Genomic DNA, 27281 nt, shown 5'->3' with positions numbered 1-27281 from the left:
TATTAAAAGACCAGTATCCCCTCTTAGAAGATCGTTCCCAAGCATCTGCATTTTATTCCCAAATCAGAGCCGTAGCCAAGATTTTCTATGAGGGGGTTCCGACTCAAAAAAGAGTGAACCCTTTGTATTGTTCATGATCGGTTTTGTTACTTGCCGGAGCTGATCCAGCCCGGGGATAAAGCTAGCTTTCGCCATACGGGGGAGGGGGAGGGGGGGGGGGGGGGGAGAAAACTTCACTTGCATTTCCCCGATCGGCCGCTAAAATAAATAATGCGAGCTAGCTAGGGAAAGATCAAATTTTTAATGCATTCAGACCAGAAAAATTAACGCTCAGATAAAATTATATGCACTGTAAAAAATTAAGTGCTGATTTAGCACTTACAGTGCTTGTATAGTGACTGCTATACTTCACTTGCATTTCCCCGATCGGCCGCTAAAATAAATAATGCGAGCTAGCTAGGGAAAGATCAAATTTTTAATGCATTCAGACCAGAAAAATTAACGCTCAGATAAAATTATATGCACTGTAAAAAATTAAGTGCTGATTTAATTAGCACTTACAGTGCTTGTATAGTGACTGCACTATCGCGTGCTGATTTTTTATTTTAAATTTGAACTAGAAAATCAACACTCGTAGTGCAGTCACTATACAAGCACTCTAAGTGCTAAATTAGCACTTCATTTTTTACAGTGTGCCGTATCTATAAGTAAACAATTAGTTACTGCGAGCACTGAAGGCCCTGAAGGCAGGAACTAAAATTTGTAATATACTGGCATGAAAACAAGAAAGGAACCTGTTTAATTAGGACTGTTTACAGGCACTTTTGTACCAGCAATTAGGGTTAGTCTCAATAAACAATTTATGCGAGCGAGAAGCGAGAGCTGAAATTCCTGTTTTCAGGACAGTGCGGTAATCTACTGACCTGAAAGAGGAATTAAGATTGTTTGTAATATATAGTGACGCAAGAGGAGGGTAAACAGGCCTATATATCTCATCAAACAGATATTAAAAGCGAGCGCGAGCTGAAATTTCTTTATCTGATATGAAAGTTTGATATCCTATAAGCAGTTTTTGGTATCTCTATATAGATGTATGTAAAAGATGCGAGAGCGAAGCGCGAGCTGATAATTCTTTGTATTTCGATTTGAAAATAATTGACAGTTAGGACATTTTTAATAAAGAACAAGATATATATCCAATAAACGATAATTGTTTATGGTTCTAGCTGTTAATGGTAACTCGATCCAGTATAGGACAGCGTTTTGGTAACGCCAAGCTATACATTTTACGTCTAGGTTAATCAGTCATAGTGGCTGACGTTATAGACGATAATCACTCACGGGCCTTTTTATCAAAGCTAGTGGAGATAGTGGCAGAGTTGGGATTCGAACTCACAACCTTGCGATTATGAGTCCAATGCTCTAACCACTGGACCACAGTCCACCACATTGACACGACCCGTAATTGTTGCAAATCCGAAGCGCGAGCTTTTTCGAGGATTATAGAACTGGCTCAGCCCCCCCCCCCTCCCACTTTGAAAACCGTTCCGCGGCCCCTGTGCACGATACCTATAGGGTACATGATTGTCTCTGATTGGCTGGATAAGTCACAAACTTTGCTAATTCTCCTGACGACGACAAGCCACTGAACATACTTGTCGAAACGTCGAGTTTGGGTGGTCCTTTTTAGGACCAAGACTAATGTCCAAGAAAGATACATGGTGTAGGCCTACCGTGAAACCTGCTACGAGTTTCTTCCTAAAGAAATAATGCGAGCGCGAAGCACGAGCTGATTTTTTTAAAATAAATATTCCAATGTGAAAACCGGGCATTTTTAGCACACTTTTGAACGAGTTGTGTATCTCAATAAAGAAATCAATGCGAGCGTGAAGATCGACTTGATCATTGAAGCACTGTTTAACTTGTAGGACCATATTATGATATTAGAACATTTTTTGTTACTAAAAATTAAGCCAGGGGCGGCGAAACGTACGTATTCCCGTTTAGGGGGGGGGGTAAATTATGTCAAAATGGGCATTTTGGTGCAAACGGACCATGATATTATCATCTGCGTGAAGTATAGTTGTATAATTGTAGTAATTAAGTTGAGCAAAGCCTTTTTAAAGTGATTTCTGATTGATAAGATATATATTTAGGAAAAAAAAATCAAATCTGAAGTTGAAAGATTTCGCCTTTGTGGCGCTAAGTTCTGTTAAAAGAGCATCCTTGCGAGATGTTTCAAGCGCGAATCGTGAGCTCGATCAGACATTATTTTCATAAAACATGAACTTATACACATATTCTGAGCAGTTTTTTGTAATCGTGAAAAGATGTGCATATAAAATAAAGAATTAACGCCAGTGCGAGCTGTAATTTGTTTATATACTGACCAGAAAAGTATAACCTGTTAAGCCCCTGCATTTATAGGATATATATCTCGCCAATCAAATAATGCGAGCGCGAAGCGCAAGCTTAAAATTTATGATATTCCAACATGAAAACTGGACATTCTAAGTAATTTTTGTGACCAGGAACAAAATGAGTACCTTACTAAACAATTTTCTAATCTAAAATCATTTATTATGTTTTACTTCAAAAAGGTATTGACATTTGGGAAAAAAGGCCCATTTCATTTTAAAAAAGGGTAGATTTTCCATTTTGAAAAGGGGCACTTTTTTCCCTACTGCCTTTTTGGGGATTTTTTTTGCCCCCCCCCCCTGGTTCCGCCACCCCTGAGTGAAACGAGCAGAATTTTGGTGGGGGATTTAGCTCTAGCGACTTGACATTCTAAACTCGTTTTGCAATCATGAACTAAACAATAATGCGAATGTGCAAATTAAAGGAGAATGAAACCCTTGAAACCAGCTGAATCCATATCACAGACAAAAATCAAAGAAACATATTGTTGAAAGTGTGAGGAAGATTGAATGAATAATAAGAAAGTTATGAGCATTTGAATATTGAGATCACTAATGCCATGTAGATCCTCCCATTGGCAATGCGACCAAGATCAGTGATGTCACACACGTACAACTCTCTCATTACTTTAGTACTTATTTCACTTATATTCTCACTTTTATATAGAGTCTATCACAAGGTGAGGTGTTCTCTTTATAAGATGACAAGTACAGAGGTTTCACAAAATTATATCATTGATGAATCGTTTGTCATATGATTAGAATGAGCAAAAAGAGATGTTTTGGGATATATTTTCAGTGTCCAAAAGGGACTCGGAGTTGATCATCTGTGACATCATAGATCTTGGTCGCATTGCCAATGGGAGGATCTCCATAGCATTAGTAATCTCGACATTCAAATGCTCATAACTCTTCTATTGCTAGTCCTATTTTACTCAAACTTTAGTTGATCTTATTCTTTGATTTTTCTGCTTTCACAAAAGCTAACTTGCTCCAAGAGTTTCATTCTCCTTTAAGCGTTGAAAATATTTGATATATAATAATAGTGCTAGTGGCCTACTACTGAAATGAAAAGTGGATATTTCAAAGATTGTTAGTTGGAGTTTAGGAAGATTGTTAGTTGGAGTTCAAGAATGGGATGTATATATCTCTAATCAAATGATGCGAGCGCGTAGCGCGAGCTGAACATTTTTTTCTATCAGCACTTTTTACCTTTTTGTAATCATGAACAGGATGCGTTATCGATATCGCGTATCTCGCAACGCCCTCTACGTTCGTTTGTCGCCAAATTCGAGAAATTCAGAAAAAGCGGTGTTTTTAAAAGATTTGGGTTCTTTTACTTCGCTGTCTAACTTAGAGGCAGAAGCAAAAGTAAGATCTTATCATTATATCTTGTCCTTTAAATGGTGTTGCATATTCTTTTTGCGTTATTTTCTCTATAATTACAGTTTTTCTAGAGATCCACTACCCCAGTTTTTGATCGTTTTGAAAACAACGGTCCCAGATACTTCATCTCGCGTCACTACCCCTTGCCAACTTCCATTATAATTTCCCAGACAGTTACTGAGTTAGTTTAGTTGTAATGCATTGGTTTTTTTGTGCATGTGTGTGCTGAATAACAATGATTTCTTGATCTTGGTGTGGAGCCAGCTTGGTGCGGCTGGCCTAACGTTTGTCGTTAGGCTAATTTTTTTTACACGAGTTCTGCCATTTGCATTCTCGCGATAAAATTCAAGAAAACCGGTGCGGTGGTGAATGAGTCTAACTCGTCAGCACGTGCGCATATGGTCAGGTAGTAACAAAATGTGCACGATAAGAGAGCCAGGGATTGGGGATTACATTGCACGTGCGATAATTATAACAATATAATTAAAAGGGAAAACAAAGAAATACAGAAGAAAAAGATTGGAGAGAAACAAGGATGAGAAAGAGGAGATAGACTGGAGAAAAAATGAAGATAAGTTCAAAAAAACTAAAAACAGGTGAGATATTGAAGAGACAAGAAATACTTTCTTCAGTAAGGTAAGAGCAGGGGAAAGTTGAAGGACAAACAGTGCATGGGAGGGATCTATTGAAAGGAAAAAGAAAACAGGAATTAAAAGAGCAAGTAAAAGGGTAACCCAGGAAGCTCCCACCCGCGCAGCGGGTGGGAGCCCAGGGGCTTACCGTGTATTTGACCATACTTACGGGACTAGGGTGATTTATGGTCTAAATATTTCTCCAAATGAATTGTGAAAACAGAAAGTATACAATTACCACGATTATATGGATGAAGGTCTAATGAGTGGCAGTTTCCTGACATCTGGGCACAGACTGGAACCTCAAAAAAACGAAAAGTTCTCTCCTTCTACCCCCGTCTCGATCGGGAGCTCCCTGGGTTAGTAAAAGGGGAGACGTTGGGGGAAAACTACCTCGAGCGAAGTTCATGCAGGCTCCACTTCACTACCGCTACACTACGCTCCACCTACCCGAACTTCGAGACCGTGAACTCTATCTGATATTCCGAGTGACAAAGGTGGGATTTTATGGGGGGAAGATATAAAATTCATGCAACATCATGATCTTTAAAAACAATTAAAACTAATATTCTTACTTTACACCAAGTTTAATTTCTTTTCCATGCTTCTATCAGTCTCAAAATTGGTGATTTAGAGCGAACATGAAGTTCCTCACACGTATAAATAATCCGCTGCCGATTTCAAAACATTGCATGCGCGCGCGAGGGTCTGAGCTCGGACCGGACCCATACCTCGCGCATATCGCATGCGATACGGCAGCAAATTATTTATATGTGTGAGGAACTTCATGTTGGCTCTAAATCACCAATTTTGAGACTGATAGAAGCATAGAAAAGAAATGAAACTTGGTGTAAAGTAAGAATATTAGTTTTAATTGTTTTTAAAGATCGTGATGTTGCATGAATTTTATATTTTCCCACCATAAAATCCCACCATTGTCACTCGGAATATCAGATAGAGTTCAAGGTCTCGAAGTTCGGGTAGGTGGAGTGTAGTGTAGCGGTAGTGAAGTGGAGTGGAGCCTGCACGAAATTCGCTCGAGGTAGGGGAAAACCAAAGGTGATAGAAGAGATAAGAAGAGGTGATAGAAGAGAAAAAAAAACTAAAGAAATATTAGAAGATAACAGGAATACCAATGATAGAGGAATAACACAAACCTATTACAGAGGAAAGAGAAAAGAGTGAAATAACAAAATAGAAAATGAAGAAAGGCATGATAGAAAAGATCAAGGAGAGAGGGGGAAGAAATTCACAAAAACAAACCAAAGTGGTGAAACTGAGCACTCTTGCTAGCATGATGCTTATTAAGCTGACACAGCAACTAGCCTACAGTATGTGCATTCATGCACGTTTGTATAGCTCAGTCAGCATGCATGTCAGGTTCTTCTTCTTCTGTGTAGTCTGCTTCCTTCAATCCTGAAGATTCTTGCAGAACTTGGTGAAGTGTGTGTCACAAGGGTAAAGTGCATGTGCCAAATATATACATGGTGCAAGTAAAAACAGGTATGGATCTAGCTGCTGTTGCCTTTCGTCAGTTGCAGACGAAAGGCTTCGGTTGATGGTGCTGTCACAACATTTACTGGGAGAGTGTTCCACATCTTGATGGTTCTGGGGAAGAAGGAGCATTGATGTTGTTTGGTCCGTGATTGTGGCATGAGATATCCTTGAGTGTGAACAGCTCTTAGTGATCTAGTACATTTAGTGATGTATGCATCAGAGTTGAATGGGACAAGCTCGTTGTGGATCTTGTAGAACATCACAAGGCGAGAGATTTCTTGTCGTTGAAGGGATGTCCATCCTAGCTCTTGCAGCATCGATGACACACTTGGTGTATTGTGATATCGATTCAGTGTGAATCTAGCTGCTCTGCGTTGGATCATTTCAAGCTTGTAGATGTTCTTGGAGGTTGATGGATCCCAGACAGTAGATGCATATTCCACCAAAGGTCTGACGAGTGATTGGTATGCTGTAGCTTTCAACTTGGGAGAGTTTACTCGCAGGTTTCTTCGTAGGAAGGCAAGGGTGTTGTTAGCATTTTGACAAACATTGCTGATGTGCCTGTTCCACTTCAAGTCTGATGTGATAGTGACACCAAGATATTTTGTTGCTTCTACAGGAGTAAGGATAGCATCTTTGAGTTTGTACTGGTGTACAATCCTGTTTCGCTTCCTGGTGACTGTGATGACTTCACACTTATTGGTGTTCAATTCCATCATCCACTTACTGGTCCACTCACATAGTTTGTTGAGGTCTTGTTGCAGCTGGTCAGCATCAGCATCTGACTGAACTGTGAGGTAGATGATAGCATCATCAGCAAACAGTCGAACTCTTGACTTGAGTTGATCAGGCAGGTCATTCATATAGTAGGGAAAGAGGCAGGGGCTGAAGACAGAGCCCTGTGGCACACCTGAAGTTACGTCGACTTGAGATGAACTACGACCATCCAGGAGCACTTGCTGCTTCCTGTTATGAAGAAAGTTGGCAATCCAGCGGTTGTTATGTCCTCTAACTCCATAGAACTCCAGTTTCCGGAGAAGGCGCTGATGACCCACCATGTCAAATGCCTTGCTAAAGTCCAGCACTAAGATGTCTGTCTGCTTTCCATCTTCAAGGTTGTTGGTCAGGTCGCTTACCAGTCCTAACAATTGTAGCTCACATGACCTGTGTTGTCTAAAGCCATGCTGAAGAGGGTACAGAATATCCTGGTGGTTTCCATGCTTTATGATGTTACTTGCAAGGATATGCTCCATCAACTTACATGCGATGCAAGTTAGTGAGATGGGTCTGTAGTTGCTTGGTTCCGCTCTATCTCCCTTCTTGTAGACAGGCACTACATTGGCATTTCTCCAGTCCTCTGGTATCTCCCCAGTGCTATAGGACTTCCTAAAGATATCCCTCAGTGACGGTGCGATAATACCTGATAGCTCCTTGAGTACTCGAGGAGTGATGCCATCGGGACCAGGTGCTTTCCTTGGCTTCAGATTGTCAAGCAGTTTCTTGATACCTTTCGTTGTGGGCTCAGCTAGCTCAGCAATCTAAATTTGCCCCGGTGGCACCAGTTAGACTCATTCACCACCAGTTTTCTTTAATTTTATCGCGAGTATGGCAGAACTCTTGTGTGAAAAAAAAAATGCGCTGCCTGGACAGAGCAGGGAGATTAGATCTATTTAGATTTTTGAATAATTAGATCTAGATCTAACTTACTCATTTTAACTCATCGTTAGATCTAGATCTATATCCATAAATAACCAATTTTAGATTCTAGATCTATCAGAGAGTTTTGTAAATTAATTAGGGTAGGGCCTACCCTGTTTCTTTTCAGCGCCAGTCTCCAGTTTGGCAGACCAATCATGCAATTTCCTTTGTTTAAATTTGCGGCAAAAAGATTACCTTGGCCTTGGCGGCAAATGGAAAGTGATAAGCAGATTCCTCATCATCCTCATGAAAAATTACCCTGTCTACTTTAAAAATTCACCGTATAGATTCTACTTTTGTTTTCATGTTTTCATAAGGACTTCTGTTTTCATCCACACCTACACAAATCAAATGGGCTTTTGACCTCAATGAGCGGACACAAAATTTTGGGTGGAAAAATTTACGTTCTAGTTGATGATGTTTCTTTTGTCCTTTTGTAAAGCATGTCTCCAATTAGACAGCTGGCAGCGATCTGTTACGAGGAATTTTTAAACATTTTTAAAACTTTATTTTTCTCCTTGTAATTTGTGAGTGGAGCCAACGGAATTCTGCGGAACAACCAATATAAAAGAGACCGAAGCTTTTGGTCTAGTCTCCAATATGGGAGATTGTCTACCATATTGGAGAGAGTCTCCCATATTGGCCGCGCGCTTCTACAGGCCTAGTTATGTAGTAGATCTAGGGAAAAATTCTCAGGAATACTCAGGAATTTTCGTGGTGCGCTGATGCTTCTTCTGATGGATGGTGGGAGTGGAACTGGAAAAGTCAAGCAATAAGCCACTCTTCCTACTTACAAGCATGGAGTTATTAATAGCTCCATGTTACAAGGCTATACGTTAGATTCTAACTTTAGATCTAGAGGGTCTAGTATGTTAAACATATTTTTTTTTAATTGTGGGAATTTTTAAGAAATGTTTGGAATTTCAAAAAAGTAGAAATTCTCTCATATTTATGATAGATATGAAAGGATCCAGGTCAACTTGGCAAGTTTGGACAAATCGGCCCCACAGAAAAATTAGGCATATTAGGTGCCGAGTTGTCTTTTGGTTAGTACCGGTATTTAAAAAAAAATGATTCATTGATTACTATGAATGAACAAGCACTGGGTTCTCATGGGTCCTTGAAAACCTGGTCCTAGGTTTTGCTTTTTCATTTCCCAGGCCTTAAACGTCCTTGAATTCCCCCCTAATGCAATTTGAAATGTACTCCCTCCAAAACTATCTCTGATTTAATGATTTTTTTTTTTAATGGTAAATTGTAACTTCCATTACATTTTCCATGCTTTTAATAAATTCTGTCCTGAAACTCTCTTTAATTATACTTGTTCAAAGTCCTGGAAATTCTTTTTTTAGGAAGTGTAAGAACCCTGTATGAGGAGGACATTATTTTTTCATCTCACTTTGCAGGTCTTGGTTGGCAGTTCCGCCATTTTATTATTTCTAAATAAAGATACTCTATCATATTTCTTACAAGACAGGCAGTATGCCAGTGGACTTGTTATTAAACCTACTCATCATTTGAAAGACAAACTTTAAAAGATGTAGTCAAAACAAATATTATCCTTATTCGCAGATGACTGATCATGTTATTTGCTCACCTAATGAAACTGCAGCCATTTTTTTCTTATATTTTATATTATTAGACATAAATTGGTATTGTTTTTACAGATATTTCATTTTATAAAACTTTGCTGCTGCTAAAGTGATGCCTCGTTCCAGGAACGGTTCTACTGTATCAGGCTCCCATAAAGATGGTACGTTTTTACTTTCTTTTCTTTTTTGTATCATGGAACATTGATTTAGCATTTTATTCTTTGGTAAAATGGGAAATTTCCTTGCAAGGACCTGCAATAATAATAATAAAAAATGATAGCTTGAATGTGGATTTTATGAGTGAAGGAAGTTTTTAAAAAAGGTCACACTGCCTTCTGGTAACATCTCAAAGTAAAAACATAATATCAATGTGCAGTGATCAATCTGTAGCCTGCAAGCCCATAGGCATTCAATCATATGGATTGCCTTGGGCACAAGCACTGCAATCCCATCTGTAGCTTTACCACTATTGATATTTTTCCACATGATATCATGATTTCTTTTTTATTCCGACAGGGTTTGTTGCTCTTGCCAATGAACTGTTCCAGAAGTTTCACATTGCTCCAGTGAGAAGTCTGTCTGAATGTGAGCCATCCTCATTTGTTACTCTGTATGAGGGCATCCTGGGAGATAGACTCAAAGGTAACTAGTATTGAGATTTACTGGCTTAGTGGTTAAAAAGGGGTGGGTTGCCCCCTTTCTAAATTAAAAGAAAATTTGTTTATAAAAAAACCCCAATCTTTTCAACATTTTCATTTGCATATATTTTGGGGGTAAATATTATTCAACACCATTTATACTGATAGTACACTCAGGTTTCTGAAAGAACTGTGTTACCTCCCCCTCTTCTTAACACACACAGTGGCCTCTTCAAGTTAGAAGAGATGACTATTCCATTATCTGGTCTGACAATTGTTTTGACTTTGACCATTCATGGAAAGTAAGCTTTTGTAGTGTAACTGTATAATATTCTGTTTGTATTATATAGAGTGCAAACAGAACCTGATTAAATGCACAAAGATGCAACAAGTTTGTTACCCATATTACCGAATCAATTTCATTGAACATATTTAGTGCAATTCTCTACCAAACTTGATGACATTGGCATGTTCCTGTGCATTGTAATATTAGGTGTCATACAGAGTCCAGTCACCCGAGAGGACGAAATTCACAATGTTCAGTGCGTGATTGATAGCCTGTCCAGGGATGTCCTTCATTGTGATCTTTCCCACATCACCGGTCAAGCGATCATTGACTGTGATATCGTCTCCATCCAGTATCTCCTAGAGATACTTGAAGGTCTGGTTGATTATGTCATGGAACAGATCGGTAGCGAGACGTCCAGTGAGATTGACGGTATGATCATATTCCTAAGATTCTTTTCAGTGTGGTCTAGGAAATTCCATCTGTTCTTTCCTAGCATTTTGTCCCTTGTTTTATATTGAGAAAATTCAGAACCACCATTGGTTGATAAAAAATACTTTCCCCCAAAATATTGAAGTATTGTATTATTGAACATATTTGTTGTAAATGGGAGGTACTGTTTTATTTCTATCATCCCTGTCTCTGCATTTTTACTAATTTCTAGACTCTATATTTTGTGCAGCATTCGTTTACCTGCCAACCCTCTGGGCTCTGGCTATGAGTGGGGGGGGGGGGCCTAGGCGATGATGATCCTTTTCTCTAAGATTTTTTTACTGCTTTTTATATAGTATGGACAAATTTGTAAAAAAAAATCCTCCATGATTTTTGTCTTAATTGTCTGCACACCTTATTGGTTGCTTCACTGTAGTGTACAGTAAAGTTTACCTAAAGATCTTGCATCTTATCTAGTGTAAGTACATAATTTGGGACATAATTTGGGAGTTCATATTTTACTAGTATTCAATGTTATACTTTCTTTATATTTACTAGAGCATTCATATTATGTGATTATTAGCAATGAACTATCATGTATATGTACATTTATATCATAAGTTTTCACCATCAATTTTCATTATTGATTTGTTTTTGTTGTTTGTATTGTACTACCAATATGATTATGAATATGGCATTATGAATATGACAGTGATAATCTGTGAATTTGTTAACATGTAGTCTCTTTCATGGTTAACTGGAATATTGGGTTAAATGGAATGCAAAGTGATGACTTTACCATGGATAATGGACAACATTTCTGCTAATTTCCTTTTCATTCAGACTTTCAGCCTCTTCAAGAAGTGAGCTGCCATTCAGAGAAAGAACGTTCCTCCAGGCGACAGACAAGAGACAGGTCTATTATCAAAACAAGGTACATTGCACATTTCAATTCACACTTTGATTTTTAGTTTCATCAGGTAGTTGTAACTTCAATTCATGCAAAATGCATCGGTGGGTTCTTAAGCTATTTAATGCGATTCAGAATATTCCACTTGGCTTTGAAGTTCCATGCCGCATGCAGTTCTTTTGCTGCAGTGATTTTCATAACCTGGATTTAGTTTCAAATTTGGTAAAATATTTGTTAATCTGAAATTCAAATCAATAAGTAGATTATTAACATTCTTACAGCAAACATATTTTAGGGCAAATTGCTTCATTTGTCAAAATTAAGATGTATTATGCAATGTAACTTATTACCTAAAACATTAAGAAAAATGTTGTCTACATGTATTCAATTGATATTCAAGGGGAGTGTTTCATGGAAGCAACTTATTTGTTTTGAGCCAATCAGATGCAAGGATTTCAGTAGCTTCTAACAGTGTTTAGTGAAGACTAACTGCCTATTTGTTTCATGAAATGCTCCCCTGCTTTGTAAAAAACCCTAGGAAGGGAAGGCTCTGGTAATTTGCTGTCATCAAATTCTCCATTGATATTGATATTTTGAAAATTAGAATATATATATTTTTTCTTCAATTTGATATTAAATTCAATACTTTGCATTTTAAGTCAAATTTAAAGGTAAAGTTCACCTCAGAAAAAAGTTGATTTAAATAAATAGAGAAAAATCAAACATGACTAACGCTGAAAACTTCATCAAAATTGGATGTAAATTAAGAAAGTTATGACATTTTAAATTTTCGCTTATTTTTCACAAAACAGTTCTATGCTCAATTCAGTGATATGTAAATGAGAGAGTCGATGATGTCACTCGCTCACTATTTCTTTTGTTTTTTATTGTTTGAATTATACAATATTTCAATTTTTACGAATTTGACAATTAGGACCCCCTCGCTTGAACCACAAAATGTTAAAATAATGGAATTCCAAGTGTTCAGGGAGGAATGAAACTTTGTTTCACATGACAATGACGGGAAAATAAAAATATTTCATATTTCATATAATAAAATACAAAAGAAATAGTGAGTGGATGATGTCATTGGTCCCTTCATTTGCATACCGAACAGGATGTGCATATAACTGTTTTGAGAATTTAAGTGAAACTTTAAAATGTTATAACTTTCTTATTTTACTTCCAATTTTGATGAAATTTTCAGTGTTATGCTTGTTTGATTTTTCTTTTTCTATTCAAATCAGCTTTTTGTTGGGGTGGGCTTGTCCTTTAAGCAAAAAATTCTTACAGAGAAGCAACGTGAGAAGAAATGTCTGTTTTCTTTATTTCATAATCCAGATCCCTTGAAAGTATTTCTCTTCCAAGTAGCATCTCACCTCGCCCTGATGTAGAGGAGCTATCAGAAGGGAGCAACTCCACGGCAGAGCTTATTAGACTTGGGGAGGAATCTGCCAGTTACAGAAGCAAACATATGGGTAAATATAATTTCCATTCTGCTTCGTTTGAAGATTGGTGTCTATAGGGATGCCAATAGAGCAATATTGGTAATGTGATGAAGAAAACAATTATCTTGAGCAGTGGTCATGGGTCAGCACATACATTAATACAAAATGAGGAAAGACAATTTGACAAGGTTATTTGAAAATGAACAGCCTTGTGTCATAAAATTTATATCTGATGAAATTTTGTTTTATAAAACTCTTTGTTTTGTTTTATAAAACTCTCCAGATGATATATTTTCAGGATTTACACTAATCAAAGGCCAGGCCTTTAGATGCCTACTCCTTGGCCTTCAATATTTTCATGTCCTTTTGCTTTTTTCTTGTTTTATGTTGTAATGTAGTCATATTCATAATGCCTTTGTCTTGATGCTTCCCATTTTCTCTTCACAATACCATGATGTCTAGCTGTGAAACATGATAAGAGCAGGGATTTAAATTCAACCTATCAGAAATCAGGTCTGTCTGAGATGTTTAGTAGCTATGGTATCTCAGAAGGGCGTCTCTCAGAGCTTACCGATGCTACACTAAAGGATAACACTATGACTGGACAAGATGTAAGATCATTTAACTCTCATGAGTTTTAGATTTGTTTAATTAAAAAACTTTTGTCCCTTTTTTCATTAATAGTGGTTTTGTATTGTAAGGTTGTTATTTTTCTCATTCTGTTTCTTTCTCCTGTCTCCTTCCTTGCATGTGAATGATTTCTTTGTGACTTCTTTTCTGTTTATAAGTTGAAATTGATATTTGTATCTCATTTCCAATGGATTATTTGTGATGTACAGTTGTGCTCAAAAGTTAGTGACCCCCACCACAAAATGCACTCATCCGTGCCGAGTGTTGGATGTAGACGACAACACCAAGGTTCAGCGAGCCAACATAGACAAACACATAACTTCATAATTAAATATCTAAAAAATGGCAGAACTTGAACACTTTAAATATGTTCACTTTCTGTTGGGGTTCACTAACATTTGAGCACCATTGTAGATGTAAAGCACACATAAAAAGTCCATAGATCAACAAGTTCAAAAACTTGTTTTCTTCTTCATTTGTGATAACTACAAATATTTCAAAAACATAAAAGAAATGATATAAGTACATTTCATGATAGGTTTCTCAAAGTTAAGAGATTTAAAAGATATATATCTTAACATCGTAATTGATGACTGGGGTAATAATATATCTGTAAAGCACTTAGGGACGTCGTTCCGATGTGTTAAGCGCTATATAAATGCGGATTATTATTATTATTATTATTAGCGATATTCTTCCTAACATTTGTTGTCTATAACGAGGAAAGATAGCATGCTCTACGTAAAGCCGATGCTGTGTTATCCAATCTGACTTTAATTTACTGTCTTTTTCAAGTAGGGAACACAACAAAATTTGGTGGTAGGCTTGCCAATTTTGAAAAAAAGAAATCTTGTTTACAGTACCCTTATCGACAATTCATTTGTTTGTTTATTTTTCTATTTGTTTGTTTGTTTGCTTACAGCCAATGAGTGGTTCTTTTTCCACTATAACCTGGCCCAAGGCACCCAGTACAGCATCCTCTCCGTCACCAGCCTCCAAACCAGCCGCCAGCACCATCCGCTCACGGCCAGCCCATACTAAAGCCTTCATGGCAGAGAAGATGTCACCGTACAACAGCCTGTTGGGGAGTCTAGCAGATGAGTTCAGTGAGTTGGATAGAAGCAGAGGCTATCAGACAGGTTTGCTTACTCACGTAATCTGCATAGGTCACAAGTATACATATATGTCTCTAACTATAATGCGTTTCAAACAGCAAGATTTGTGTTTGGTATCATTGTATAATAGCAGTTGACGCATCACTTATTTTTTCTAACGCTCTACTTTGCTTGAAAATATTATCACACATGCTTTTATGATTTGTTGTTCATGAGTGATCAAATCATTAGCTTGGGGATGAAAGAAAGTTAATCAAGAGCAGGTATGCTTGTTCACCATATTCATATCTGCAAATACATAGACCTAACGATATTGAAAGGAAAACAGTATGTTCATTTTGTTGTGATTATTGTTTTTCTTGAATCAGTCATGAGCCATTATTTCCTTTACAATGTAGAAAAGAAAAAGATCAGATTGATTTCATGAATAAAGTGTTATTTTTTGGTCACAAATGAGCCACAAGAACAAAATTTTCAAAAAAGATCTTGCCTCATTTACTCAATTTCTAGTATCCCAGGTTGTTTATAGGAAAAGGTGTTTCCATGTCTGTTGTCCTTCATGTTTAATTCCAATGACAACCTTTTCTGTACAATGTTAAAAATATTAAGGTTTCCAACTTCAGTCCTTCAATGGGGGCATCGTGGTCTATTGGTTACGAATCTTGTCTTTCAATGAGAGGGACGTGGGTTCGAATCTCAGCCACGGCATGTTTTCCTTCAGCAAGAAATTAATCCACATTGTGCTGCACTCAACCCAGGTGAGGTGGATGGGTACCTGGCAGGATTAATTCCTTGAATGCACCAAGCGCCTTTAGCAGCTGGAGCTACAGCCGGGATAATATATAGTGTGCCATTGAATAGGAAACTAGATAAATCGGTGCCTCATAAATGCTATATATCATTATTATCCTTGTCATAGGAAAACCAGTCACGACCACCATTCATATAGAGTCCTCAACCACCAAAGGCTACATTCCAGAAATTGCTATTGATCAACCTCGCAGGTCTCTCCGCCTTACACCACAGGCCACAGCAACCTCAGCTCCATTACATTCAGGTTCTCGACATAGAACTCCACAGCTAGAGAACAAATTGGTGTCTGCATTGGGACGTGACAAATCTGGGTAGGAAACTTTATAAGATATTCCTTTTTTGTGCTTGGTATATGTATGTTGGTGTTGTTTCTTTACAAGTCCATTATAGATTTATTTTACTCCATGCATTGAATTCAGGCTTGTCCGCACCTTTCAGGGAAATATTCCAGCAATAATAATAATGATAATAAATGTTTCTTGCATTGCATATCAATCACATAATCGAGTCTATATGTGCTTAGGCACAATGACACTCATAATGCTTTGCAAACTAAGTTTTTGGGTACATGTTTGGTGTGTGGGTAGAGTATAGCAAATCTTATTGAAGGGAACCAAAGAGATTCACCAACCAGGAACATATCCTTTTGACCATGAAACCTCTTCACGTCAAGTTCAATCACTTCTTTGCTTTAATGTTTCAACTTCTTTCATGTTATGAATTATTGTTTTAGTGGCCCAAACATGGATTAGTGTGTGCGCAGCGCTTTGTAACCGAAAGGAAAAGGCACTATATCATATGACCTTTTGATCCGATTGGATTGGATATGATAGCTTTATTCAATTATATTGCTTTCTTCACCTTGTGTCCCGCAGCTCGTCCTCCAAAGATCAAAAGCCCTCCCAACGTAGATCACCAAGATTCACCTCATCAGAAGGGTATGGGCCAAGGGTACCACTGATGTCTGCTGGGCAACCGCTTACACCTCATGGCAAGGAGGCAAGGTACCCTGCCAAACTGCCACAGCCTGATTCAAAGACCAGGGTGAGGCATGCACACTCACCTCCAGTTAGGGGGTCTCCTGCAAAGTCGGTTCGGACAAGATATCCAGTCGAGTTGAGGCGGAAGCATGATGGTGCGAACGTGGATCAAGGTTCTACAGCTTCTAGAAGGCATTCCGGTGCAGCAATAGCGGAGTCGTACCCAGCAAAGCTCCCGCAGGATAAGGCATCTCCTGGAGCTAGGAGATACATGGATGCACCAACTAGGCAAGAAGTTGCTTCTTCAGCAGAAATGGAGAGATACCCTACTCGACTACCACATCATCACTTTTCTTCTGCTACGGGAAGGTACAGTGACTCACCATCCCACCAAGAAGTGTTGTCAACAGCAGAACAGGATAGGTATCCAGCCATGTTGCCACCATACTCCAGGACAACAATACCATCTATGACTAGTGATGTGAGCAGTATCAGACAGTCCCCAGGAATCGCTTCAAGATTAAGAAGGAGTGCAAGAAGGAGTTTGGATCAAGAGAAAAGGGAGAGAAATCGAGAAGACTCCTTTTTGGGGGCTGATGCAGAAGACTCTTATGACAGGGTAGGAATAATTAGTCTTCTTTTACCGTAGAAATTGGGCACTGTATGACTGAGGTGGTGATGTCTGAAGGCAGCATTAAGTGTTGCACCTGTCCATTCCCTTCATCCATCCTCTGTTGGTCCCTTCGCATTGCACAGAGTAGCTTAATAATTAGTTGATAGTTTTTCATAATATATGGAGTGAAAATAGAACACTTTGTAATGCAGGTTTAATTTGAATGTTGAAACTGTAGGTAAATTTGTCGATTGTAATCGTATGTCTTATGTAAACAAAATTTCAAGTTTTGGGGCAAATTAGCATGTAACTTATTAAGAAATGTTAAGTTTATGATCAGATAAATTTTCATCCCAATTTCGTAAAGGTTAATGTTTAACAATAGAAATAGAGAGAATCACTTTTCACATTCACATTTTCATTTCTAATCACAAATAACCACATTTATTACTTGAAAATATGAAAAGACTTCTGTGTTGATAGAGGTTTTCTTTAAAAGGGTTCAATGTTTTTGTTTCCAATTAATAGAGTTTCATGAGGAGAAAGGTTGCCAGGAGACGACGAGTTGCTTTTGAAGATGAAGAAAGGCAAAGTTTCCCTGCAGAAGGTTCTGATGAAGAACGTCCATCTCAAAGGTTTAGGTAAGGTAAACTAATGGTTGTTTTGGTCAGGTGGTTTGGAAACCTTGGATAGGGTATGAAGTTTATGGTTCAAGTTTACCCAGCTATTATGGCAAAGAGTGTTTCTCTTACTCCCTAAATTCCATATGCACTCTCCTGTCACATTGTTCTACCTACATGTATACTTTATCAAATCTACCTCCCTCTCCCTTCCTCCCCCTTCAGATTCAGTAGAGAAAGTGATGATGAAGAAAATGACATCACAGACCCATCCTACGGTCATCTCACTGGGTACACCAGACCAGAAAGAGAAGATCAATCAAGGATTGACTCAGAAGAAGATGAGGAGGAGAAGGAAGAAGGGGGTCATTCTTATGATCTCAGGACTAGGAAGAAGACTGGTGCTGGGAAGAAAATGAAAGAGCATGGCGATAAAAGTAAGAGAAAGATTATACATGTAATAAGTCATGTAGAGGGGACAATCATCCCTATTTTGGTTTTGTTTTTAGATGTTACCATTAGATAAAAAAAGATTGATGACAGTAAGTTTGCAATCATGATAACTACCATGTTAATCGGGCTCGAGAGCATTGAAGCTTTAAGTTTTCAACGGTAGTTTCCATAATTGTAAGTCTTTATGAGTCAGGGCCTGAGTAAGAATAATGTTTAAGTCAGATCCTTCTCTTTGCCCCCTTTTGCCTATATTTCCTGAAATCATAATTGCTTCTATGCAAAGTCCTCACATCAACGATCTGAAATCTCCCCCCCCCCTTAACCTAAGATCAAACTGAATTCTTATCATTATGTTTTGGATCAAATCTCTATTACAACCTTATCCTGTTTCTTCAAGGAAAATTTTCATCCCTGTGTAAAGCAAGAGGACTATTGAGAATCATTCTACAAAATAATGGATATAAAAATTCTTACAATTACATTAATTGCGTAACAGGACAATTCCTTTATGATTTGCACTTGAATCCTTTTCATGGCCCCATAAAACTTTGGTAATTTCCATGGAAACTTTATTTCAATTTGCTGCTGAGCCCTGTTACCCTTTTTTAGTTACCAAAATTAAGTCTTTATCTCATTTGGAACACATATCCCCTGAGGATGGTTCCTTGAATGAGCAGATGAGTTCAGCCACCTTGAATGACAAATCTTCCTTGGAACACCTTTTTTTCCAAGTAAATCTTAATAAAGACAATTCGATTTGTCCATCATGAGGGAAATGTCCCACAGTGATGATTGATGTATGATTTGCACTTGAATCCTTTACATGGCCCCCATTAAACGTTGTCATTATGGTAACTTCCATAGAAACTTTTATTTCAATTGGCTGTTGAGCCCTGTTACCCTGTTTCAGTTACCGCAATGAAGTCTTTATCTCATTTGGAACACACATCCCCTGAGGAGGGTTCCTTTTGAATGACAAGTCTTCCTGTGAACACCTTTTTTCCAAGTAAATCTTGATAAAGACAATTCAATTTGTCCATCATGAGGGAAATGTCCCACAGTGAGATAACCTTTAATCCGTGGATTCATATGATTGAATATCTACAGGCCACAGACAACGCAGCGTGCTTCTTCCAAAGTCCCTTCCCCAGAGGCGTGAACCACTCAGGGTGCAATTTGAAGATGCCATGAACCGAGATGCTAAGGGCCTCCTGGGTAAAGTGCGGCGTCAGCTAGCAGATGAGGCCAGCCATCAGTCCAAGATGAAGGATGTGCTTCGATATACGTATGAAGACAACTTGCGCGAGGTCAAGAGAGGAGTAAAACAGCAGGTCACTCGCCGCAAGAGGGTCACAAAACAACTGGTGAGTGAGACCAGAAAGGATAGGAATGTACCAGCCTGCTTTAACCCCATGTGACGAGCCGACAAGATAATGTGTTCAAACAGTTGTTTAAACAATGACATTCACATATTTCAATAACAGGAACAAGATAAAGTCAGATTCCAGTTGGCTTGTCCAGTTCTTAATGATGCATCAGTACGTTTTGTGGGCATGATGGGTATCAGCGAACAGAAAGGACCTTAATTTGAGTAATATTAAAAGCTTATCCCAGATTCACGCAAGAGCACGCATAAATTACTGCACAAATTATGTTCATACTTATACATCTTTCATAATAAGTGAGCTCTAAAATAGCGCAAATTGTCGGAAGATGCTGAAATTAGTCAATTTTATAAGAAGTTTAAAAAATTTTATGTGTCTTTTTTTTCACGAATCTTTTGTATTATTTTGGCATGCAAATATTACAGGGCTTTTCTTTTTGTTGTCCATAACTTATTTGAAATTTGCAAAAGAAATTGATCCAAGTCAATGCTTCTAGAGGTAAAAGTAGTAGATACATATGTTTTGCTTATGCAGAAGCCAGTCGGCTCCGAAGGGTTAACGTTGGCACGCCATGTGGGATATCAAACCCATGTGGAATGCTTTGTCAGTGATTGGACTGCCTTTGTATTCTGATAGATTTTCAAATGCAATGTGTCTGAGTTTCCTACCCTTCCTAACACGACCCTGGTGAGACTAGTTTGTATTACCACAAAATTCATGTAAGTAGTATTAGTGATTGAAATAATGCAATTGCATTGGCGTCGGCGCAGAAGTTTATCATTTGTTTTTGGGAGGACATCTATTGTTGCGTCCCAAAAAAAACGACAGATAATCCTCTGCGCTGATGCCCATGGCGCATAGACACTTCATGCATATAGTGCTCGTCTAGATTTGACCACAGTATTTTGTTGACCTGTTGAACACTACGATAAAGATGAATGACCATATCTGATTTTCGACCCAAGTTCTTATGTGCAAGTAATCTTGTTATTTAGGAAAAAGAAACATTTTCATCCCTCTGTTCTCTTTGTGCAGAATCTTGATGTTTTTATCCATATATATCAAGGCTGGCAGTTAAGATGTTTGATGGTATTTGTAAACATTACCTAAAGCATGATCATAGTGGAAATTTCAACCTAATAATAGCCCGTTCCAATGCTTACATTACAAGTCTCTATAGCTTGTATAGATTCCCACATCAGTGCGTGTAATGTAGCTTGAGTGCTTCTTTATTTTGTTTCAAAATTGATCTCATGTAACTTGTGTTATGATGAAAAAAATTTTCATTCAATTATTTCAACTTTGATCTCCATTCTTCTGTCTCTTTTTGACCCATACAGGACAAAAACTACAAAGCCCTTCATGGCCAGCCCAAGACCACACAATACAGGCCAGCCAAGAAATACACTGCACCTGTGTCAGCTACAGAGGGCAGCAGACGTCCCACAAGATCCACGAAGCGGACTCCAGCTTCCAAGCGCAAGCGTGCAGCATCTTCCAGCCCGACAAGCTCTCAGCTTGGTATAGAACGTCCACGTAAGTCCGTCTATCATTATTGATTACTTGTGATGACTGGAAAGTATGAAAGGAAAAACAGTGTCAGTGATATCAAAAAGAAACACAAATATAGCGTCTTCACCAGAGACGGAAATCAAATTGTCTGTCAATCTTCCAGCAAGAAGTAATAGGTCAACTTGCCTTGCTGGTGCAATTTACTCTGTACCAACTAACCAAAGGACTTCTTTTAGTGGAGTATCATGGAACCAAGTCTGTATGGAAGATACTTTTTAAATAATATGGAAGACAGTTTTTAAATTCCAGTTAAATTAATGCCTAGTACAATTTAAGTAGAACCTATTGATTTGCATTCATATAACTGAAAAAAATTGTGACATCAGAAAATCATACATAAGATCTTTTCTTCTTGCTCTTTCTCTCGCTCTGTTACATTTCTACATTGTTATGATTTACAGTACGGATTGGTGATGACGACCTGCTACCAACCCTAATGCATGAGTTCCCATTCCTTCACCTCTCCCCTCACACTGCTCAGAGGATGTGGGCCCAACAGATGAAACACATGGAACATCTTACCAAGGCAGCCATCTCACAGAAATACAAGAAACCAAAGACACAATCTAAGGTAATGATATCTTTTTATCTGTCTATTCAGACATGTAGCTGTCATAAAAACGTATTGCACAACTGATCGCTCAGATGGGATATATTCCATGAAAGATATTTTTGATTTAAAAAGAAAAAAACTGTTGACAAGCAAAACAAATGATAGTAAAAAGGCCAACTTTTTTTCACAGACCAGGAGATTTGGTTGCTTGGGGGATATTTATTTTTGGTAGGAGGGTGATAAAAAATGCATTTCTTTTAGTTTTCTGCAATGACATAGTCTTGTGGTTGGGAGAATTAACATTATGGTGGGAGGCAGCAGTGTATTATAGTGAATAGGAAACACTAATATGTGCAATATTTTCAGTCACTATACAACTTTCATTTATTATTTTCATCTTTCTATGTCTAGATTGAAGAGGCAGAGAGGAAACAAGAAATCCTTGTGAATATCATGAAGAAAGAACTTGCCCATAATCAGAGACTGGTAAGTTATTGTACAGGAAACGCATGGATACAGTCATGTAGAACATTTCCCAAGTTATGACATGTGAATAACTTGAAGACCAACATGTCAAAACATGAATAAATGGATTAAACATTTAAAGAATGGATCATACTTCACAGTGTTCACATCACATCACCAGCAAAAAAATATGCACACATTCATACACTTATCTTGCAGGTGGTTATGGAAATAGTGTATGAATATAACTTCTTTCAAAGAATATGATGGTTCAAAAGATATGTAGTATAGGTAGAATACAATTACGTTCTGCATAATGTAAATCATTGTCTATTTTTTCTTATGCAATACAGCGAGACATCAAAGAAAGACGCAATCAAGAGAGGGCACTTCGGGCTAAAGCTAAGGAACAGAGGCAGGTGAATGCCCGGGCTAGACGATACTATGATGAGTATCGTGTTAGAGCAAACTCCAGAGCTCTGAAGAGGAGAACTAAGGAGGAACAGGTTAGATTGAAAATTTTTCAAACAAATTATGAAGAGAAAGCCCTATGCCTTTTCTGCTTAAACAATATTTGTTTATTGAAATGTGTAAATTACCATCTCTCTGTAGTGAATGTAGAGATATTAAGAATGCAGTTCCAATTCAAGACTGTTTTGGCTCAAATCATAGCTTGATGACCTAATTACATTTCCTACCCTATGGCTGTCAATTATTATGCACCTGTAATTTGACTGATAATGAATAAATCAAAATTTACATAGATGGATAGTAAATGATAATTGTCTGACGCTGCATTCTTTTGAAGCTATTGCCTTACATACGAGTTGTAAATTGAGTGATATTTAAGGTGTATAACATTTTATTTACTGTCATTTTTACGTGTATGCAGAACCTTTATAGGACCTAGCTTTCCAACATGTGGCATATTTGCCCGAAAACAAAGGCTTTCAGTTGCAATTTTTACTCGCAAGTATGGTAGGAATCAGAGAGGAAACAATCTTGATGAAATAATTACACAGTAATCTCAAGGGAAAAAACTTGCTGCACAAGGTATGAGGTAACAATTTTAGTGATAACATTCGTGTCAATGATGGCACAACTGAAAACTGTTTTTAATTCCAGCTTTTTTTTTTTACTTCCCCCAATTTTCCTACTTGCTACAGATATTCAAGCATCTCTTTGAAGAAGGCATGGCCATACAGAAGATGAGGATCAGAGAGCTACGTGAATACGCCAAGGAGAAACGAGAGAACAATACCAAACAACAACAGGATGAAGTAGAATCTCTAGAAAATTAGTATCCTTTACAACATGCCATAATTGTAGTCATGAATGAGATTTGTCAGGTGCCTTATCCTGTGGAGCTCATAGATATAATTTGATATAATATAATAATTTACTTTGCAATGAAATTTATGTATTAATAATTCATCAAAATCTGCATATTCAAACTTGAGCTAAAGCAAACAAGGAGGATCAAATAAACCCTTTGAGGCTGTACATGTTCTCTTCTTCATATCGTTGCGAAAACTGTATCAAACTTAAATGAAGTGAAAGATGAATGAAATACAAAAGACAAATAAGCACACAAAAAATGAAATAAAAATGATTAGGAAAACCATTGTGGCTTTCCATAGATCTAGATGATCATAATGTTTCCAAAACTGTACACTTATAAAAAGTGACCTTTATACTTCATTTACAGCTGGAGTTTGATATTTGAAAGCTCTTGATCTTCCTGATTGTTGGTTGATTGCATGATAATTCCTTTGTGTGTTCTTAATTCATATGTTTGTTTTTGTGTGAAATGGAAAAAATTCCTGAATGAGATAATTTCCCAGCTATCGTGATCAGTTCAACCTTCTTGCAGAGACAATAGCCAAGGAACGCCATGACGTGAATGTCAGAGACAGAGCACAGGCAAATGTGAGTATATATGTGCAACAATTGATTGTTGAGTGTACCTTAGAAATATAATTTCATGACATGTTTTGAATGATTTTCTAGTTTTTAAAAACAGTACGAAGTTTTACATAATTTTTTATTGGCATACCCGGAGATCAGGGGTTGCTGATTGTTGCTGTTCAAACCTTTTTTGCTTGAAGAAAGTGGTCCGAATTTGCAGCACAAAGGCCCTGATCAGGACTTGTGTATTTATAGCCCCTCTCACTGAGAAAAACATATCACATATAATATCAGAGGTCACATATGAAAATCCATATTTTATTGTTCGAAATGAAATCTGAAATAGAATTACTTCAAAAATTCTTTTTGCGGAATTGATCGTGGGCCTGGCAGCCACTGTGAAGTGCCAGATGGACGTAGCTCAATCCTTTAAATTGTTGAACACCAAGCAGGGTAGCAGCAGCTCCCATGTTTTACCGTCTTTTGGTATATTGAGGCTTGGGCTTGAACTCCCGACCTCCGGGTTGTGAGATGGACACTCTGCCAACTGAGCCAACACATCGATTTGAATATCTGAATATAAGGATATTATAAGAGCAATTCCTTGTAGTGGATCATTTTCTCAAAAAGAATTAGAAAGCTCACCATGATTGTTTTCTCTTTACCACAACTTTTGTTTATCTTCATGATTTTACAATGACCATTCCTTTCTCTCATATTCCATGCAGGCCATGAAACGACTGAAGTCTGACATGAGGAGAAAGATGGAGAAAGAGATCAGAGAATACCAGGAACAGCTCTACCGAGATGAGGATGCTGAATACTTCAGGCAATTGGAGGCCGATAGGATGAAACATGAGCTGCAAATGGCTAAGTACAAGGCTCAGCTATGATAATCATGTCCAATATCTGTATATCATCGTGTCCAAGGTCAGAGAATACAAGGAACAGCTCTACAGAGACGAGAATAAAGAATACTTTAGACACCTAGAAGCCGATAGGATGAAACACGAACTACAGATGGCTCAGAACAAGGCTCAGCTATGATGATCACATCCTATATGAATATCTGCAGTTCATGATGAAACACGAACTACTGATGGCTAAGTACAAGGCTCAGCTATAATAATCATGTCCAATATCTGTATATCATCTTATCCGAGATCAGAGAATACAAGGAACAGCTCTACAGAGACGAGGATGCTGAATACTTCAGGCAGCTAGAAGCCAATAGGATGAACTACAGATGGTTAAGTACAAGGCTCAGCTATGATGATCACATCCAATAGCTGTATATCTGCACTTACACATAATGATGAAACACAAACTACAGATGGCTAAGTACAAGGCTCAGCTATAATGATCACATCCAATATCTGTATATCATCTTATCTGAGATCAGAGAATACAAGGAACAGCTCTACATAGACGAGGATGCTGAATACTTCAGGCAGCTAGAAGCCAATAGGATGAACTACAGATGGCTAAGTACAAGGCTCAGCTATGATGATCACATCCAATAGCTGTATATCTGCACTTACACATAATGATGAAACACAAACTACAGATGGCTAAGTACAAGGCTCAGCTATAATGATCACATCCAATATCAATATCTGCAGTTCATGATGAAACACGAACTACAGATGTTTAAGTACAAAGCTCAGATATGATCATCACATCCAATATCAATATCATTGTATCATCTTTATGCTGTGACATGCAACTTTTTTTAAATCTTTCTCTCTTACATAAATAAAAATGATGATAATCATGTCATATTTTACCCAGGGTAGCGACTCCAGTTCTGAAAACTGTTCTCCCAGCGGGCCCTTATTTTCCACTTATTTTTCAATTTCCACATCCACTTATCCTCATCTACATCCACTTATTTCTCAGAAATACCCGTCCAATTTGTCAAATACATTTGTATGAAATTAAAAGATTTTACCCCTATTATAAGATAGGTGGGTGACCTTTTTAGTCCGGCAGCCCAGGAGATTTATTCAACCGAAAGCCGGACAAGCAAATGACCCCAAAGCTGGATGTCATGGAACCCGAAGTTTACAAAAATGCATTGCTGCCGAGTTTTATCCGTGGTCGTCCCGCCGAAATTATGTAATATATGACGTCGCTACAAAATTGCCCTATTTCACCATTTTTTAGACATTCTACACATAGCATGAAGTCAAGGGAGAATATCTCAGCCAAACCATGTTTTTTTTTGTGAAACTTTCAAAATATATTGATTAAGTAGTGCAAAAGAGACATGCTCAATTTAAGGAACAGAAATTATTGTTTACATATGCAAATTACATCATGAAATTTGCATATCATTAGTTTGGGAGATTTCTTGCTTCAAAAATTGTCGAAAATAAATTCCAAAATTTATTTTCTTTTTTAGTGTATTTAAAAAAATATATTTCCTGTCAAGCATAGTATCGTTCTCTTCCTTTATATCTCTCCTTTTAGAAAATATATGTCAGTAATTGAAAATGACATTATAGACTGTGTTTTTAGCCCCCTTTTCAATATGGTGCGTACATAGAAATCATGCGTTTTTGGCCTATTTTCACCGTGTAGCTGATGTGTGGGAACGATATGCCTACTTTATTGATGTTTCCTGCATTTTGCAAGATATTAGTATCGTCCAAACAACATATTTTCATCTTCATTATGTCTCTGCTGATAAATAAATGATTTAAGCAAAGATTGATTACCCACTTGACAGTTAATAGGCTATGTTTTCAACAACGTACCTATGCCATGTATGACTGCATTATTGTAGTCGAGTCGGACATAGATGTTCCTGTGCACCATCATAATATATTTTTAACCAACGTTGAACATAAGAGTGATTCAACACACTTGTACAAAATGTATAGTTGTAAAAGCCATATACACGTAGCATACATTCCATAAAGTAAGTAAAGTAAATTGAATATATTTTCAAACTTGAATTACATATTCCCTTCTGTTGTACATATATGCTTTTGTGTGTTTGTTAGACTCATGCATTTGTACAGTATTTCACCTATGAATTGAAGTGTACAGTTGAATTATAGATTGTATATTTAGAGTGTATGATAGCCATGTCAAATATATAAATCATCCATTCCAAACTCTCTATTATTGTATTTTAATGATTTCTTTCAAAATGTTCCAGTCTGACATGAAAAATATTACACAGAAATAGGTAATCAATTAAGTAATTAATATGTAAATGAATGGATAAATA

General features: G+C 37.5%; 1 protein-coding gene across 2 annotated transcripts; it reads left to right on the top strand.

Moving 5' to 3' along the window:
* The first annotated feature begins 3683 nt into the window (after nucleotides 1-3683).
* Nucleotides 3684-27165, top strand: LOC129270456 (centrosomal protein of 95 kDa-like). Of its 2 annotated transcripts, none has more exons than XM_064105761.1 (20): nucleotides 3684-3788; nucleotides 9298-9383; nucleotides 9739-9864; nucleotides 10354-10578; nucleotides 11422-11512; nucleotides 12830-12966; nucleotides 13399-13547; nucleotides 14489-14705; nucleotides 15601-15805; nucleotides 16370-17093; nucleotides 17616-17728; nucleotides 17933-18144; nucleotides 19268-19524; nucleotides 20886-21081; nucleotides 21519-21688; nucleotides 22082-22156; nucleotides 22489-22641; nucleotides 23302-23435; nucleotides 23980-24064; nucleotides 24772-27165. In XM_064105761.1, exons 2-20 carry the CDS (start codon nucleotides 9335-9337, stop codon nucleotides 24934-24936), a joined length of 3483 nt encoding a protein of 1160 aa, XP_063961831.1. In that variant the 5' UTR covers nucleotides 3684-3788; nucleotides 9298-9334; the 3' UTR covers nucleotides 24937-27165. The 2 variants fall into 2 exon arrangements, with proteins under 2 accessions (XP_063961831.1, XP_063961832.1); XM_064105762.1 differs by having other exon boundaries at nucleotides 3698-3788; nucleotides 12860-12966.
* The last annotated feature ends 116 nt before the right edge of the window (nucleotides 27166-27281 follow it).

Source organism: Lytechinus pictus, chromosome 10 (genome assembly GCF_037042905.1).
Source record: "Lytechinus pictus isolate F3 Inbred chromosome 10, Lp3.0, whole genome shotgun sequence".
Classification (NCBI taxonomy): Eukaryota; Metazoa; Echinodermata; class Echinoidea; order Temnopleuroida; family Toxopneustidae; genus Lytechinus; species Lytechinus pictus.
The sequence above is the reverse complement of the archived record's forward strand: the minus strand, read 5'-3'. Positions and strand labels throughout refer to the sequence as shown.